Below are 17,901 nucleotides of genomic sequence, written 5' to 3' on the forward strand. Positions count from 1 at the left end.
CAATTCTAATATACAATGAACCACTAATCAGAACCAAGCATATAGTAACAGTCAATGCCCATGTTAATATCAAACTGTGGTTTTATTAATGTATCTTAAGCAGCTGTCATTTATTTTTCTGAATGAGATAGAGTTAATCATAAATTGGCAGAGCAAAACTTCATTAGACAAAATACTTTCTGTAAATGTGGAGGGAAATTTGGCTCATCTGTTATACTGTGGATACAAATTCACATCTTGAGTTATAAACAATGCAGACTAACACTATTTCCTTCTAAAGTTTTCTTTTTCTTCTTCTTTTTTTTTTTTTTGAGACAGTCTCGCTATGTTGCCCTTGGTAGAGTGCTGTGATGTCACAGCTCACAGCAACTTCAAACTCTTGGGGTTGAGTGATCCTCTTGCCTTAGCCTCCTGAGTAGCTAGGACTACAGCCTGCCACAATGCCCAGCTACTTTTTAGAGCCTGGATCTCACTCTTGCTTGGGCTGGTTTCAAACTCAGGAGCTCAAGCAATCCACCCACCTCAGAATCCCAGAGTGCTAGGATTATAGGTGTGAGCCTTTACACCTGGCCGGGACACAGTATTTTATATTGGAGACACAGAAGTTCTTCCTTTAGTATGCTATACATTTTACCTTTTGATGTGCATTTTTTCTTTTCTTTTTTTTTTTTTAAAGTACTGGATTTTGCTTTATTCTAGTTTACACAGGACAGCCCCAGACTCAACACTTGGCTCCATGTGATATGCCAATTCTGAGTGAATACGAGAGGCTACTTGCAGTCTAGGTTGAGGTTTGTGAGGCAGGCTGTGTCTGGGCTCCATTACAAAGAATGTTATGATTGACTGGCAATGCCTGTCATGGCAATAACCCATCTTTGCCGTAAGTAGTGGTTCTGCTACCCATGCTGCATTGTCCCACTGGCTAGGTGGCTGAAGAGGCAGTGTGAAAGCCACAAAGCTGTGAGTGGCTTCCCAGGGCAACCCACACAGGGTTTTGCAGTGGTCTGCATACTGCAGGCCACATTAGCATTATCTCCTTATCCTCTGGAGTCTGTCTCATTCAGGTGAAGATAGCTGGCTGGCCTCAGAGGTTAGCCATGACTTGGGAGTAAAATCATTTTTACAGAGCCCAAAGAAATGACTTTTACCTCTAGATGAACCTTCAAAAATTTCTATCCAAACGAAAAAGGTCTATCTTGTATGTGTTACCAAGAAACCTAAGTTGAGTAAAAGGACAGTCTTACTTTAATCAATTCCAAAATGAGGTCACACAGCTTGCAAAAGTACTGTCACAGCAGAAACCACGAGGGCGTGTGTAAAGCAATGTTTCTAGAAAATATCAGAGGGACCAAGCATAACCTGAAATTGGCCTTCTTCTTGCTCTTGATGCCACTTCAGACCCAGGGCCAGGAGGCTACTTTGTCCAACTGACTTTGGGGATGTCGTAATGCTCTGTGAGTGTATCCAGCTTTCTGTTGAAGTCCTCTACTCTCTGCTTGTGGGTTTTAGATGCTTTCTTCAGGATTCTTTCCATTTGCCACTTCTCCTGCATCTTCTAGAAGGCCACCTGGGCCGGGGTCCTCTTGTCCAGGCCATGCAGCTTCTCCTCCTCATTCTTCTTGTTCGTTGCCATTGCTTACAGAAGTTTCACCTTGTCTTTGTCCTTCCTTTTCTTCTTCCGCTTGGTCACACCGAGCTCTGCAACACCTTTCAGCTTCAGGGGTCCCTTGTGGACCTGCTCCTCTTTTTCTTTTTTATGTACATTTTTAATTACTGATTTGTCTTACTGGTTTCTCAATAAGACAGGTTGATAATCTAAAACCATATGGGTGAAGATAATACACAAGGCAATCTAATTTGTACACTATTGTAAGACCAAGAATACAAACTGCATGGTCAGAACAGCCATTGTTACAATTTCAGTACCAAACCTCTTTTTTTCCCTCTTGAGAGTCTCATTATGTCGCCCTTGGCACAGTGCCATGGTGTCACAGCTCACAGCAACCCCCAACTCTTGGACTTAAGCGATTCTCTTGCCTCAGCCTCCCAAGTAGCTGGGACTACAGGCACCCGCCACAATGCCCAGCTATTTTTTGGTTGTAGTTTTCATTGTTGTTTGGCAGGCCTAGGCTGGGTTTGAACCCACCAGCTCTAGTTTATATGGCTGGTGCCCTATGTGCTGAGCTATAGGTGCCAAGCCAGTACCAAATCTTTTCTCTTAAAGGCTTCTTTAATATATATCCTGCTCTTTTACTCATACAGGCCTGTTTCACACAGAGCTTAAATCAAATGGGTTCTTTAGAATCATAGTTTGAGAGAAGTAATCTCAAGTTGTCTAGCAGGACACATGTATGCATCATTATATATTTCCATGGACCAGTTAGCATCTTATAAATAACTGACATGAACAAAATGAAGAGACTTTAGCTACCTTGGAGCTTAGCTGGGCTATCTTTGGTACTTTCTAATCACACAGAATGGAAGTCTTTCCATTTGATTATAATGCTGACCCCATGTAGCTACCCTGTTTCCCCCAAAATAAGACAATGTCTTATTTTAAGGTGTACTCCCAAAGATGCGCTAGGTTTTATTTTCAGGGGACATCTTATCTTTCCTGTAAGTAGGTCTTATTTTCGGAGGATGTCTTATTTTCGGGGAAACAGGGTATTACAACTTTGGCTAATACTGTTGATGTCCCTATCATTACCCAGAAAAGAATTTTAATCTTCTAATGCAGTTTTTCAACAACATCTTTGTTCTCATCTTTATTTTGGCTAGCATCTGCAGTGAACTTCATCTATCTCTCTACAAATCTATGTCTGTTATTACCTGAATGCCTTGTGTGAGGATCATTACAGAGATTATTTGGCTGGGTGCCACCATGTTCTACTAAAATTGGATACCAAATAGCTAGGATTATCACCCACCAACTCCTATTGCTAATGTATAGATGGAGATGAAAAGATGTAGCCAGTTTTTTTGTTGTTTCCTAAATGTGCATTTCTGGCATCAGAAGTAGACCTTCCTGTCCAGTGTAGGTGTTGTAAAAGAAAAGATGACTCAAGTCTAACTTCTGCTTGTCTGAGCCAACTACGGAGTTACAGTTCAGAGGTCCTGTGAACTGCTTGTCTGAGCCAACTAGAGTTACAGTTCAGAGGTCCTGCCACTCAGCCCATACTTGGATAGCTGGCTGAGGTAGCAGCAGTAGCTGACCTCCAGACAATTTAGCGGAAATGTTTCTTTAGTCCAAAAATATAAGTAATAAAAACCCTACAAAAATTTAAAAGTAGAAAATAACAGATTGAACATATCTTCCAATTATCTTCTCTTCAACATAGTTGTTATAACAAAGAAAGGGAGACAACTTACCTTAGAAAGTCCTTTTAACAAAATATATTATTTATAATACCTTCCTAGAAAAACATCTCTCTAGGAATATTTCTATTTCCAAAGTAGAACACATTCACTTGTCTTCTATAAGCTAAGTTATGATGCTGTTCTCATTAGAAGTCACTAAGCCAAGGCAATTTACACTTTTTAATTCCAGATTAAAAAAAAAAACTTACTGTTCAAAATGCTTAGCATAATAGCTTTAGCTTTAAAGAAACTTGACTATCCCTGGAATATATAATATGTTCTTTTTTAGATTATTTTCTCTTAACATTGTTCCACCTTGGGTCCTCAGTACTGTACTATCCAGTGCTGCTTCTGTATGCTTTTTTTTTTTTTTTCCAGTTTTTTGCTGGGGCCGTGTTTGAACCCACCGCCTCTGGTATATGGGGCCAGTGCCCTACTCTTTTGAGCCACAGGCACCGCCCCAGTGCTGCTTTTTATAATAATATGAACTGCTACACGTTGCCAGACATTGCTAGATACAGAAATTAATTATTGGCATGGAAGACAAGGAACATCTTAAACAAAATTATGTATAGAAGGCTTGGGGGATAAAGATAGGAAGAAAGTCATTCATTACTTCTTTAGTATATTTTGGCCACACAACATTTTGGAAAAAAGCAAACAGAATGCCACATTATAGGGCATGTGACTTGGTTTGGGCCCGGCCCCGGCCAAACTGCAACAAAAAACAGCTGGGTGTTGTAGTGGGCGCTTGTAGTCCTAGCTACTTGGGAGGCTGAGGCAAGAGAATCACCTAAGCCCAAGAGCTGGAGGTTGCTATGAACTGTGACATCACAGCACTCTACTGAGGGCGACAAAGTAAGACTCTGTCTCTAAAAAAAAAAAAAAAAAGAATATGTAAAATTAACATATAGAGGAAAGAGTCTCACTTTAAATGAAAGGGTAAAAGGGTTTACAAATCAAGTGATAGACTACATGGATTCTATTTGCACAGATATGTTAAGTGTCCAAACAAAAAGGGAGAAAATAAAATACAAAAACCCACAATAGTTTCCCAAAGTATACCACAAAGGGTGTTGGCAGCACTCACAATCTCAGTAAATGATGGTAGATATAGATTCTACAGCTGAAAATTTATTTATTTATTTTTTGAGACAGAGCCTCAAGCTGTCACCCTGGGTAGAGTGCTATGGCATTACAGCTCACAGCAACCTCCAATTCCTAGGATCAAGCGATTCTCCTGCCTCTGCCTCCCAAGTAGCTGGGACTACAGGTGCCCACCACAACGCCCGGCTATTTTTTGGTTGCAGCCATCATTGTTGTTTGGTGGGCCAGGGCTGGATTTGAACCTGCCAGCTCAGGTGTATGTGGCTGGCGCCTTAGGAGCTAGAGCCACAGGCGCTGAGCCTCTACAGTTGAAAATTAACATTTAGTAGAAGAATTTTTTTCCCTTTTTTTTTTGAGACTGAGCCTCAAGCTGTGGCACTGGGTAGAGTGCCATGTCATCATAGCTCACAGCAACCTCCAACTCCTGGGCTCAAGCAATTCTCCTGCTTCTGCAGCCCAAGTAGCTGGGATTACAGGTGCCTGCCACAACACCTGGCTGTTTTTGGGTTGCAGCCATCATTGTTGTTTGGCTGGTCCGGCTGGTGCCTTAGCTGCTTGAGCCATAGGCGGCGAACCAATAGAAGAATTTTTTTAAAAATTCCTGTTTGGGGGATTCTTCCTGAATAACCAAAGCTCTCTAAGCACTTAATGAAGAACAGTGTTTGAAACTTAAAACACATGCCTCTCTTTTCAAAACCATTCTTTATGTTTAGAACCTTTTGTATATATTAAATTGCAAAATCTGTTACGTCCCAAATATCTGTGAGCTATCTGACTCACTAGACTTACAGATTATACAAAGATTTTTTTTTGAAATTTTATTTTTTTTAAAACTTTATTCAAATTAATATAAGGTACAATATTTAGGTTACACTGTTCTCACTACCAGGGTAAAGTTCCATTTGTAGAAGAGCCCCTCACCCAGGAGGTCTGTTATATACCCTCACCATGTGCACATTAGGTGGGATCATGCCTCCTGCCCTCCTTTCTGCCGTTATGTCCTCCTCCCTCCCCTCTCCTGCTCCCCTCTACCCGTGAACTGGACTATAATAGTGTTTTATTGTTCTTAAGAACATGTAATTGCTTATATATTGATTTCATATTAGTACGGAGTACATTGAATATTTATCTTTCCATTCTTGTGATACTTTACTAAGAAGAATATATTTCAATTCCATCCAGGTAAATGTAAAGGATGTAAAGTCTCCATCTTTTTTAATGGCTGCATAATGTTCCATGGTATACATGTACCACAGTTTGTTGATCCATTCATGGGTTGATGGGCACTTAGGTTGCTTTGACAACTTGGCTATTATGAATTGAGCCACAATTAACATTCCAGTGCAAAGGTCTTTGTGGTAAAATGAATTATGTTCTGCTGGGTAGATACCTAGTAATGGGATTACAGGCTCAAACGAAGGTCTACATTTAGATCTTTGAGGATTCTCCATACTTATCTCCAAAAGGGCTGTATTACTTTGTAATCCCACCAGCAGTGTAGATGTGTTCCCCTCTCTCCATATCCACGCCAACATCTAGTGTTCTGGGACACTGTGACATGGGCTAACCTTGCTGGGGTTAGGTGATATATTAGAGTGTTTTGTGTGTGTGTGGTTTTTTTTTGAGACAGAGCCTCAAGCTGTTGCCCTGGGTAGAGTGCCGTGGCATTATCGCTCATAGCAACTTCCATTTCCTGGGCTTTAGAGATTCTCTTGTCTTAGTCTGCCAAGCTGGGACTACAGGCACCTGTCACAATGCCCGGCTATTTTTTTTTTCCTTTGGTTGTAGTTGTCATTGTTGTTCGGCAGGCCTGGGCTGGATTTGAACCCACCAGCTCTGGTGTATGTGGCTGGTGCCTTAGCCACTTGAGCTACAAGTGCCGAGCCTTTGAGTGTTTTTTTTTTGTTTGTTTTTTTTTTAGAGACAGAGTCTCACTTTGTTGCCCTTGGTAGAGTGCCATGGCATCACAGCTCATAGCAACCTCCAGCTCATGGGCTTAGGCAATTCTCTTGCCTCAGCCTCCCAAGTAGCTGGGACCTTAAGTGCCTGCCACAATGCCCAGCTATTTTTTTGATTTTTATTTTTTTAGGGACATAGTCTCACTTTATCATCCTTGGTAGAGTGCCGTAGTGTCACAGCTCACGGCAACCTCCAATGCCTGGGCTTAGGTGATTCTCTTGTCTCAGCCTCCTGAGTAGCTGGGACTACAGGCGCCTGCCACAACACCCAGCTAATTTTTGTTTGCAGTTTAGCTAGGGCCGGGTTTGAACCTGCCACCCTTGGTATATGGGGCTGGCGCCCTGCCCACTGAGGCACAGGTGCCACCTGGCTATTATTTTTTGTTGTTGTTGCAGTTTGGCTGGGGCCAGGTTCGAACCCACCACCCTCGGTATACGGGGCCAGCACCCTACTCACTGAGCCACAGGCACCACCCTGCCTTAGAGTGGTTTTGATTTGCATTTCTCTGATGATTAAAGGTGAGCATTTTGTCATGACTTTACTGGCCATTTGTCTATCATCCTCACAGAATTTTCTGTTCAAATCACTTGCCTACTTATAGAGAGGGCTGTTTGCACTTTTCTTATTGTTTGAGTTCTCTGTAGATTCTAGTTATCAGGCCTTTGTCAGGTTCATAACATGCAAAAATCTCCCATTCTGAGGGCTATTTGCTTTGTTTGTGGTACTGTGCAAAAGCTTTTTAGCTTGATCAAGTCCTAGTTATTTATTTTTGGTATTATCACAATTGCTAGAGTGGGGTTTTCCTCATAAAAGTTTTTCCCCAGGCCAATATCTTCAAATGTTTTCCCCACACTCTCTTCTAGAATTTTTATTGTTTTGTGTCTTAAATTTAATTCTTTTATCCAATGACAATCAATTTTTGTCAATGGTGAGACGGGCAGGTCCAGTTCACTCTTCTGCATGTGGATAACCAGTTCTACCCGCACCATTTGTTATATAAGGATGCTTTTTCACATTACATGTTTTTGTTAAGCTTATCAAAGATTAAATAATGACATGTGGCTAGGTTCATCTCTAGATTCTCTATACTATTCCATAGATCTGTATCTCTATTTTTGTGCAAGATTATACAAAGATTTTAACATGTACTATGTCTAAGTAGGATATTATTGTAACAGTTTCACTGAGACTGAGATAGGGGATAGAATTATACTGGTATTGCCAGGAGTGGTGGCTCACACCTGTAATCCTAGCACTCTGGGAGGCCAAGGTGGATGGTCAGCTTGAGTTCATGAGTTTGAGACCAGCCTGAGCAAAAGTGAGACCCCTATCTCTACTAAAAAAAAAAAAAAAAAATAGAAAAAACTGAGGCAAGAGGATCAGTTGAGTCTAAGAGTTGGAGGTTGTTGCTGTGAGCTATGATGACACAGTACTCTACCAGGGTGACAGCTTCAGGCTCTGTCTCAAAAAAAAAAAAAAAAGGGTGGCACGTGTGGCTCAGTGAGTAGAGTGCCAGCCCCATACACCAAGGGTGATGGGTTCAAACCCGGCCCTGGCCAAACTGCAACAAAAAAATAGCCAGGCATTGTAGCAGGCACCTGTAAGTCCCAGCTACTTGGGAGGCTGAGAAAAAAAAATCGCCTAAGACCAGGAGCTGGAGGTTGCTGTAAGCTGTGATGCCATGGCACTCTACCGAGGGTGACAAAATAAGACTCTGTCTCTTAAAAAAAAAAAAAATACTGGTACTGTAATAATCTGCTCAGTCAAGCATCATTCCTCGCCCATGTCCCAGATGGAGTCTTGCTCTGTGAGCCTGGGCTAGAGCATGGTAGCATCATCTTAGCTCACTATAACCTAAAAGTTCTGGGCTAAAGGGTTCCTCCTGTCTCAGCCTTCTAAAGTAGCTAGGATTACAGGCATCATCCCAACAGCAGCTAATTTTTCTATATTTTGTAGAGACGGGTCTTGCTCTTGCTCAGGCTGATCTCCAATTTCTAACTTCAAGTGATCTTCCTGTCTCAGATTACCAGGGTACCAGGATTACAGGGGTGAGCCACTGTACCTGGCCCATGGCCCAACCATCATTTTTTTTGTTTTTTTTAGAGACAGAGTATCACTTTGTTGCCCTCAGTAGAGTGCTGTAGCGTCACAGCTCACAGCAACCTCCAGCTCGGGCTACAGGTGCCTGCCATAATGCCTGGATATTTTTTTGTTGCAGCTTGTCCAGGGCTGGGTTCGAACCCACCACCCTCGGTATATGGGGCTGGTGCCCTATTTACTGAGCCACAGGCACTGCCCTACAACCATCATTTTTTAATATAACATTTAATTGCATATAGGCTAAAGTCTGTTCTGTCCTAAGAAAGATGACCAAAAGTTGTATTTCCTATAGGTTCTGGGTTTTGTCTTTTTCTAAGCAAAACAAGATTAAAAAAAATTCATATACATGAGATTTACATTCTTTATCCCCTGTAAAAGAGGAAAGCACTCTGGGCACAGTACGCAATAGGGAAGAAGGTATATGAGACTGAATTTATAAAACATTTGAGCTAATACTATAACTGAAATTCTTTTATTTTTGAGACAGAGCCTCAAGGTGTCGCCCTGGGTAGAGTGCTGTGGCATCACAGCTCACAGCAACCTCCAACTCCTGGACTTAAGTGATTCTCTTGCCTTAGCCTCCCAAGTAGCTGGGACTATAGGCACTCGCCACAATGCCTGGCTATTTTCTGGTTGTAGTTGTCAGTGTTGTTTGGCAGGCCTGGGCTGGATTTGAACTCGCTAGCTCTGGTGTATGTCACTGGCACCTTAGCCGCTTGAGCTACAGGCGCCAAGTCTATAACTGAAACTCTTAACAGCAAAGCAGGGTGGAATACATAGTACAATAAAAATTAAGTATGCTGGTTTTTGTTCAAGAAACATAAAATGAAATATCAGAAAAGCATTCGTGTCAAGTAAGAAATTATTTTAAAGACCCTAACCTGTGGGCACAGTTGGGAGGCCGAGGCAGGTGGATTGGATGGCTTGAGCTCATGGGTTTGAGACCAGCCTGAGTAAAAAGTGAGACCCCATCTCTTCGAAAAATAGAAAAACTGAGGCAGGAGGATTGCTTGAGCCCAAGAGTTGGAAGTTGGTGTGAGCTATGACACCATGGCACTCTACCCAGGGCGACAACTTGAGATTCTGTCTCAAAAAAAAAGAAAAAGACCCTAACCTTTGTCTAAAACATCCCTAAAAGTCATGGTTGTAGTTGTCAGTGTTGTTTTGGCAGGCCTGGGCTGGATTCGAATCCGCCAGCTCCAGTGTATGTGGCTGGTGCCCTAGCTGCTGAGCTACAGGTGCCGAGCCAGTATGTATTACTCTTTATGAAACAAATGAAGGCACAGAAAAGAACAGAATGAAGGATATTCTGCCTTACGAGCACAAAGCTGAATTTGGGAAAATTAATTCAAACTTAATTTGGTGACTCAATCGAGTTTTTATTCTGAAATGTTACTTGAATTTTCAAAAAGAAAGAATAGTAATATTGCTACCAATTTCTGCATTCCCCTTGTCTCTTCTCTCTGGTTTGTTTGCCTAAGAATAACCCCAAACCTGAACTGGAACATGAAATCTGAGTTCAATTCACATCTTCCATTAAAACCATAAAACAGGTTCCGTGCCTGTAGCCAAGTGGCTGGGCTGCCGGCCACATACACTGGAGTTGGTGGATTCAAATACAGCCTGGGCCTACCAAACAACAATGATAACTACAAACAAAAAACAGGTGGGTGTTGTGGTGGGTGGCTGTAGTCCCAGCAACTTGGGAGGCTGAGGCAAGAGAATCGCATAAGTCCAAGAGTTCGAGGTTGCTGTGAGCTGTGATGCCAAAGCATAATCTACCAAGAGCAACTAGTGAGACTCTATCTCAAAAAAAAAAAAAAAAAAGAAACCCCATAAAACATAATTTGTGTTCACTTTGCACATTAAAACAAGACTATGCAACTTCCTAGTACCACAAAAGAAAACAAAACAAAGAGCTTAAGAAACTGCATCTCTTGTGAATATGATTCCAAATAATTAAAGTTATATAACCACATCCCATCTCGCAAATTAAAATGCAAAATACAGAATAGAACACAGCTTGCAATGAAATAAAAATGTGCACAAGGAGTTAGAGCTTATAAATAGAAAATCTCTATTGAAGATAAAAATCAGATATTACACTGTACTTAGTATCTTTCCCAAATGACATTTGCTGTAGCTAATAAACTGTGAAGAGACATGAGGACAGAGAACAAGGGGAGATTCCAAAATCCTTTCCAGTTTAAGAACTTACATGGTCCCACAGTCAGAAACCAGCTATGGCCTAAGCAAAATCTCGTAACAGAGAATCTAAAATAAACTTCATAATAAAGTACCTAATATAATGACTTCCAAAACTAGTTCCTAAAAAAGCATGGCACTGTGGCTCTTCCTTGTTTTCTCTCAAATCATTCAGTCTAGTGGAAGTCAGCTGCCAAGCTGTAAGGACATTCAAGTAGGAATGTGGAGAGTTCCACACAAGTTACAGCCACCTCTAGCTAAGAGTGAGCACAAACTTGTCAGGCATTTATTTAAGCAAGCTACACCAGAAACCCATCCTATGGCTCCAGTCAACCTTTAAGATAACTGTTTAACTGTTACCCTGGTATTCTCAGTTAGAATCACCTAGCTAACCTGTTTCCATGTCCCCGAACAATAGAAATAACATGAGATATCAAGTGTTTACTGCTTTAATTTCTAGGTTTTAGGTTAATATGTAGGTATAAATAACTTCTATAGGAGCAAATACCCACAGTTAAGCCCGTTTGCAATTTCTCTTGCTGTTTCTATTGATCATCTTTCTAGTGTTCCTCATTAGCCAACAAAAGTTGCCTCTACGCCTCAACACAGCAAAAATAAATGTACAATTAGATCGATGAATGATGGGAGGGAGGAAAAGGAAATGGAAGTTAATCTTTTTTTTTTTTTGTAGAGACAGAGTTTCACTTTATCGCCCTTGGTAGAGTGCCGTGGCATCACACAGCTCACAGTAACCTCCAACTCCTGGGCTTAGGCAATTCTCCTGCCTCAGTCTCCCAAGTAGCTGGGAGTACAGGTGCCTGCCACAATGCCCGGCTATTTTTTTGTTGCAGTTTGGCCGGGGCTGGGTTTGAACCCGTCACTCTCGGTATATGGGGCCGGTGCCCTGCTCACTGAGCCACAGGCACCGCCCGGAAGTTAATCTTTTAATTAGGCAAACTTTCAGATTTCACTACCAGTCTTGCATAAAGAATACTATCCACATCTAAAATTCTCAGGTAATTCTAATTGATAAAAGGACCTCAATGAGCAGATGCTCTAACATTACTATATTTTCAGAAAACACAGAATACAAATAAGTGATGCCGATCTCCAGGAGTTAAGATGGAGGTGTCTACTGCATCCTACTCTATCTGAAGAAAAGGCATAATAGGGCATATCAAACCCTTGGTAGAATGTTGCTCTGTGTACCAAAAACAGAACTAGTGAGTGGCGCCTGTGGCTCAGGGGGTAGGGTGCTGGCCCCATACACCGAGGGTGGTGGGTTCAAACCTGGACCCGACCAAACTGCAACAAAAAATAGCCGGGCATTGTGGCGGGTGCCTGTAGTCCCAGCTACTTGGAAGGCTGAGGCAAGAGAATCACCTAAGCCAAGGAGTTGGAGGTTGCTGTGAGCTGTGTGACGCCAGCACTCAACCGAGGGCAATAAAGTGAGACTCTGTCTCTATAAAAAGAAAAATAGAACTAGTAAAAATGTATTGCTATAGTAACAAATTATCAAAATTAGGGATTGACAGAAGGAATTAGTCCATAGGAGGTTGAGCAACTCTTCATTAGAAATTATTAGTGTTTCCAGAAGCACTAGAAATATTTTACCAGGAGGAAATGACCTGTCCACATTATTCCAAAATTGGAACCCATTTTATTTTCCTTTTGCATTACTGATCCTATTCCCAAGTCCAAAATAGTATAGAACAAAACTTGACAAACCAACTGTGAAATAGAAGACAAGGAGATTATGTGGGCCTTCCAGGTACAGGGGCCAAATAATGAATCTGGCCAAAGAATGTCCTGCATTTCCTACTAAAAACCCTTAAAATTTTCTAAAGGATTCAACAAAGAAAATGACCTGGCATTTAAACTTTTAATCTAGTTGAAGAACTATATAACATGCAAACTAATTGTCACTCTTTATCTCAAAACTCTCTGGTAGTACCTATTTCATTCAAAATAAAATCCAAACATTCAAGCAATACCAATGAGGCTCCCTATGACCTGGCTGTACATCTATAACTTCATTTCCCATTATTTTGTGTGTTACTTATTCTGCAAAGGCCAACAATCATATGAAAAATGTGCACATACCATTACTTTTCATGAAAATGCAAAATCATAGTGATTTGTTTAGGTTTACCTTCCTCACTATACTGCTACCTCAAGAGCAGGCCCTAGTGTCTTATTGTTCCCAGCCCTTGATAACAGGTGCTCAATAAATATTTTTCCAAAAATAAAAGAAAATAAGAAAATCAAAATGAGATACCACTATACATTCATAAAAATGGCTAAAATTAAAAGGATTGATTCTCCATAAGAAGTCAGGGGAAATAAAAAAAGATTAATAATCTCAGGTTTAGGAGAGGATGTTGAAACAATAGGACACCTCATATTTTTGGTAAGAATGTAAATTTGTAAAACCATTTTGGCAACAGCTCCTAAATCAAAACATATTTATACCTGATGGTACAGCAATTTCAGTCTTAGATATAAACTCCAAAGAAATTAGTACTTATATTCCTCAAAAGACTTAAATAAGAATGTATACAACGGCTTTATTCGTAACAGCCCTGAACTTGAAACAACCTAAATGGATTAATAAACTGTGGTTTTATACAGACAATGTAACACTTCAGAACAATAAAAAAGAATGCTAAAAACAACATGGCTGAAACTCATAAACATAATATTTAGTTAAAGAACCAGACACACAAAAAATATGTAAGATAATTCCATTAATATAAAGTATAAAACACGCAAAAACAATCTACAATGATAGAAGTAGAAGAATAGTGATTACTTTTATCTGTTGGTCTGTTCTGAACTAGAGGCATTAAATGGGAAAGAACATGAGGAAAACTTCCAGGTGTTGGAAATGTGCTATATCTTGATATAGGGGCTTGTTACTTAAGTGTACAGACATGAATAAATTTATAGAGCTGTACAAGATTATTGTACTTTACAATAAAGTTACATAAAAAAGTTTGTATTTTTTTGACTCAGGTGGTCCAATGGAGGTGGTGCCAAGTGGTTAGATTCATAATTTACTTTGAAGATAGCGCTTATAGAACTATTTATGTGTTGGATTTAGGGTATAAGAGAAAGAAATGTAGAATGACCCCAGGGTTTCTAGTCTGAACAATTACATAAATGGTTAACATTTACTGAAATGAGAAATACCAGAGGAACAAGGTTTTGGGAGAAAAATCACAAGTTCAATTTTCAATGTGGTACATTTGAGATACCCAGTAAATATTCAAGCATATGTTATAGGCAATTAGATATACAAGTCTGGAGCTCAAGGTAGAGAGTGGATTTGGAAATAGCACTTGAGAGTCATGGATTATAGGAGTTTATTTGAAACTATAGAATTGAATAAAATCAGTAGGGTAGTAAATGATTTAAAAAAAAAAAAATTTTGTATTTTATGCCTGTAATCCCAGTGGCTTTGGGAAGCTGAGGCAGCGGGGTGCCCACCGCCCAAGTCTAAGGTTGCAGTGAACTATGATGCCACTGCATTCTGTTCAGGGAATAGGGTGCGATTCTGTCCCAACAACAACAACAACAACAACAAAAATTTTTGTATTTTAAAAAGATATATACACTTAAAATTGTACAAAAAGTACATTGAATTATAACTCAATACACAGCACCCACTCTTCTGGGAATTTTTGGCTCTGGTCAAGCCTTCATTTATGTTATGCTTTTTACTAATTTAAAGGAAAGGAAAGCGGGGACGAAGAAAGTAATTTATGCTCAAGTAATGCTTACCTTTAACAAAGGGCAGCTGCAAAGGTTGGGAAAGGAGAGTGGAAAATTAACTCCAAGAAGGAAATCCTTGTTTTTCAGATACCTCTGCTGGCTCTCCCTTTCTGGCTCTCCCCATGAGCGCAGCTGGTGGAGCCTGTAGGAGGCTTTCAGAGACAGGAAAAGAGCTAACCATCTGAAACAAACCATAGCAGACATGCTTATTCAGTGCTCCATGGAGGTTTGAGGGTCATTCACAGCAGCGAGGAACCATCCAAGGGTTGTCTTTCATTAATATAACTGATTTGTAAATCTTTATCACTTTAGAAACAGTCTTTCTTACTTTCAAGATAAAACAGATTTATACTTTTATTCTGTAGATTGTTGGCATGACTTTTTTTTTTTTGTTGTTGAGATAGAGTCTCACTATGTCGCCCTCAGTAGAGTGCTATGACATCACAGCTCGCAGCAACCTCAAACTCTTAGGCTTAAGCAATTCTCTTGCCTCAGCCTTCCAAGTAGCTGGGACTACAGGTGCCCACCACAACACCCAGCTATTTTTTATTGCAGTTGTCATTATTGTTTAACTGGCCTGGGCCTCGGTGTGTGTGGCTGGTGTGGTTTGAACCCGCCAGCCTCGGTGTATGTGGCTGGTGTAGTAACCACTCTGCTACAGGCTACTGGTTTGTTACTATGAAATTCATTACACCAAAGAATAAGAACATAGAACTACATTTCTTAGAACATTTGAGGGAGGCTATGCTGTCATCAACCACTAACTAAAAGAAATCACCAGCCACCATTTGCCCTATGGAAGAAAGTAAAGCATAACAGATTAACTAGGAATGAGAAGATCTGAAGACCTTCTAGTACAGTGGTTCTCAACCTTCCTAATGCCGCCGCCCTTTAATACAATTCCTGTGAGTCGCAACCCACAGGTTGAGAACTGCTCTAGTAGTACATGGAAGAAAAGACTAAATAGTATTGCCATATATCATGAAGTGTCATGTTATTATTAAAAGATCAAAAGAAAATTACAAGTTCCTTATAAATAACAAATGTTATTCTTTTTTCCTCAGCTCTAATTCATAATTGAGCATGAAATTAAATTTTTTTAATTTCAAGTTAATGTGAGGTACAAACAACTAAGTTACAGTATTTACATTTTTTTTGAGACAGAGTTTTACTATGTTGCCCTTGGTAGAGTGCCGTGGCCTCATAGCTCACAGCAACCCCAAACCCTTGGACTCAAGCAATTCTCTTGCCTCAGCCTCCCAAGGTGGAGTACAAGTGCCCACCACAGCACCTGGCTATTTTTTGGTTGTAGTTGTTATTGTTGCTTAGCAGGTCCAGGCGGGCTCGAACCTGCCAGCCTTGGTGTATGTGGCTGGCACCCTACTGACTGAGCTACGGGCACTGAGCCCAGTATTTGCATTTTTGGGGTAGTCTCTCTTGTAGTTGTGTCCTGCACCCAAAAAGTGTGCCACATATCCTTACATTGTGCCAATGAACTGGGAGTACACCAATCTCTTCCCTTCCTCTCATCTACCTCCTCCCTTGTTCCTTCTCCCCAAAATTTGAATTGAATTTTTTCTCTAATGTGGGCTTATATTAGATTGTCCACTGGCTTCACATTAGTATTGAGTACACCGGATATTTCCTTTTCTATTCTTGTGATACTTTACTAAGGAGAATGTATTTCAACTCTATCCAGGTTAACACAAAAGATGTAAAGTCTCCATCTTTTTATGGCTGAACAGTATTCCATGATATACATATACCACAGTTTGTTAATCCATCCCTGGGATGATAGGAATTTAGGCTGTTTCCACATCTTGGCAATTATAAACTGAGCTGCGATAAACAATCTAGTGTAAATCTGTTTATGATAGCGTGATTTTTTTCTTCGGGATAGATTTTTTTTGTTTTTGATTGAGCATAATTCTTAACAATAGAAAAAGAATGAGAGGTTCTGTAAGATGATAAAATATTCCACAGTATTAACCTTTGTCCCAGTTAATTTCCAATTGTTCTCTTATCAAACAATAAGCAAACTTCTTACCTGGCCAAAAGTCCCTGAAGCATGAGGTTTGCCATTTCTGCTGGAGATACATCAATAAAGCGAAGGAAAGAGAAACAGCTTTCTTCATTAATCCCTGGAATATCAAAGGACAATTTAAAACTCAATAGCCACCCAAAAGACAATACTCAACTAAAACCTGCTGAACAACTTGAATTCTGACTTAACAATCAAAAGATATTCTAAAGGTTCTGATCTAGCCACTTTGATGGAAGTCAGAGTGCCATATCTTTGTACTTTAATCAGAGGTAGAAGAGGCAATTTGGTGAGATATGACAAAGGGACCAGAGTGGATTTTTGGATCATTTGATAACTGCCTTTTTTTTTTTTCTGAGACGGAGTCTTACTTGTCACCCTCAGTAGAGTACCATGGCGTCATAGCTCACAGCAACCTCAAACTCTTGGGCTCAAGTGATTCTCTTGCCTCAGCCTCCTGAGTAGCTGGGACTATAGGCACCTGCCACAATGCTTGGCAATTTTTTTGGAAATGGAGTCTCACTCACACTCCAGTTGGTCTCAAACCTGTGAGCTCAGGCAATCCACCTGCCTCGGCCTCCCAGAATGCTAGGATTACAAGCGTGAACCACTGTGCCCGGCCTGCTAAGAGCTTTTTCTTTTATCATTCCAGGAAAAAGAAAAAGATAGGACATGGCCCAGCATAGTGGTTCAGGCTATAATCCCAGCACTGAGGGAAGCCAAGCCAGGATTGCTTAAGGTCAGGAGTTCGAGACCAGTCTGAGCAAGAGTGAGACTCCCGTCTCTACTAAAGATAGAAAAAAATTAGCCAGGCATAGGAATGTGTGCTTATAGTCAAGCTACTCAGGAGGCTGAGACAGGAGGATTGTTTGAGTTTGAGGTTGCAATGAGTTATGATGATACAACTGCACTCCAGGTTGAACAAGAGAGAACCTGTTTCAAAAAAAGAAAAAAGAGGCCAGGCACAGTGGCTTACGCCTGTAATCCTAGCACTCTGGCAGGCCCAGGTGGGCGGATATCTTGAGCTCATTACTTCAAGACCAGCCCGAGCAAAATCAAGACCCCCATCTCTACTAAAAATAGAAAAACTGAAGAGGATCGTTTTAGCCCAAGAGTTGGCGGTTGATGCGAGCTATGATGCCATGGCACTCTACCCAGGGTGACAGCTTGAGATTTAGTCTCAAAAAAAAAGAAAAGAAAAGGAAAGAGAAAGAGAGTCCAGCATTGACTTTAGCAAGAAATTCTTAAAAGGCAAGTATAAAATAAAGATGGAAGGTCAATATAATCATTTTCCATTGTTCCCTGTTATAGTCACACATCTTAGAGTGTATACACATAAAGGTGACTAAATTATTTAA

The 17,901-nt window shown here is 40.5% G+C and overlaps 1 protein-coding gene and 1 pseudogene across 3 annotated transcripts in view; both read right to left on the reverse strand.

Moving 5' to 3' along the window:
- INO80 (INO80 complex ATPase subunit) overlaps positions 1-17,901 on the reverse strand; it is a 180,402-nt gene that overhangs the window by 78,428 nt on the left and 84,073 nt on the right. For all 3 annotated transcript variants that reach the window (XM_053595850.1, XM_053595851.1, XM_053595849.1), the window contains exons 23-24: positions 16,550-16,643; positions 14,512-14,683 (exon numbers count right to left, since the gene is read on the reverse strand). In XM_053595850.1, the coding sequence (XP_053451825.1) occupies positions 14,512-14,683; positions 16,550-16,643 (266 nt within the window). The remainder of the gene's footprint in view (positions 1-14,511; positions 14,684-16,549; positions 16,644-17,901) is intronic.
- LOC128587658 (protein FAM32A-like) lies at positions 934-11,131 on the reverse strand (annotated as a pseudogene).

The sequence above is a fragment of the Nycticebus coucang genome, chromosome 6 (assembly GCF_027406575.1).
Source record: "Nycticebus coucang isolate mNycCou1 chromosome 6, mNycCou1.pri, whole genome shotgun sequence".
NCBI lineage: Eukaryota > Metazoa > Chordata > Mammalia > Primates > Lorisidae > Nycticebus > Nycticebus coucang.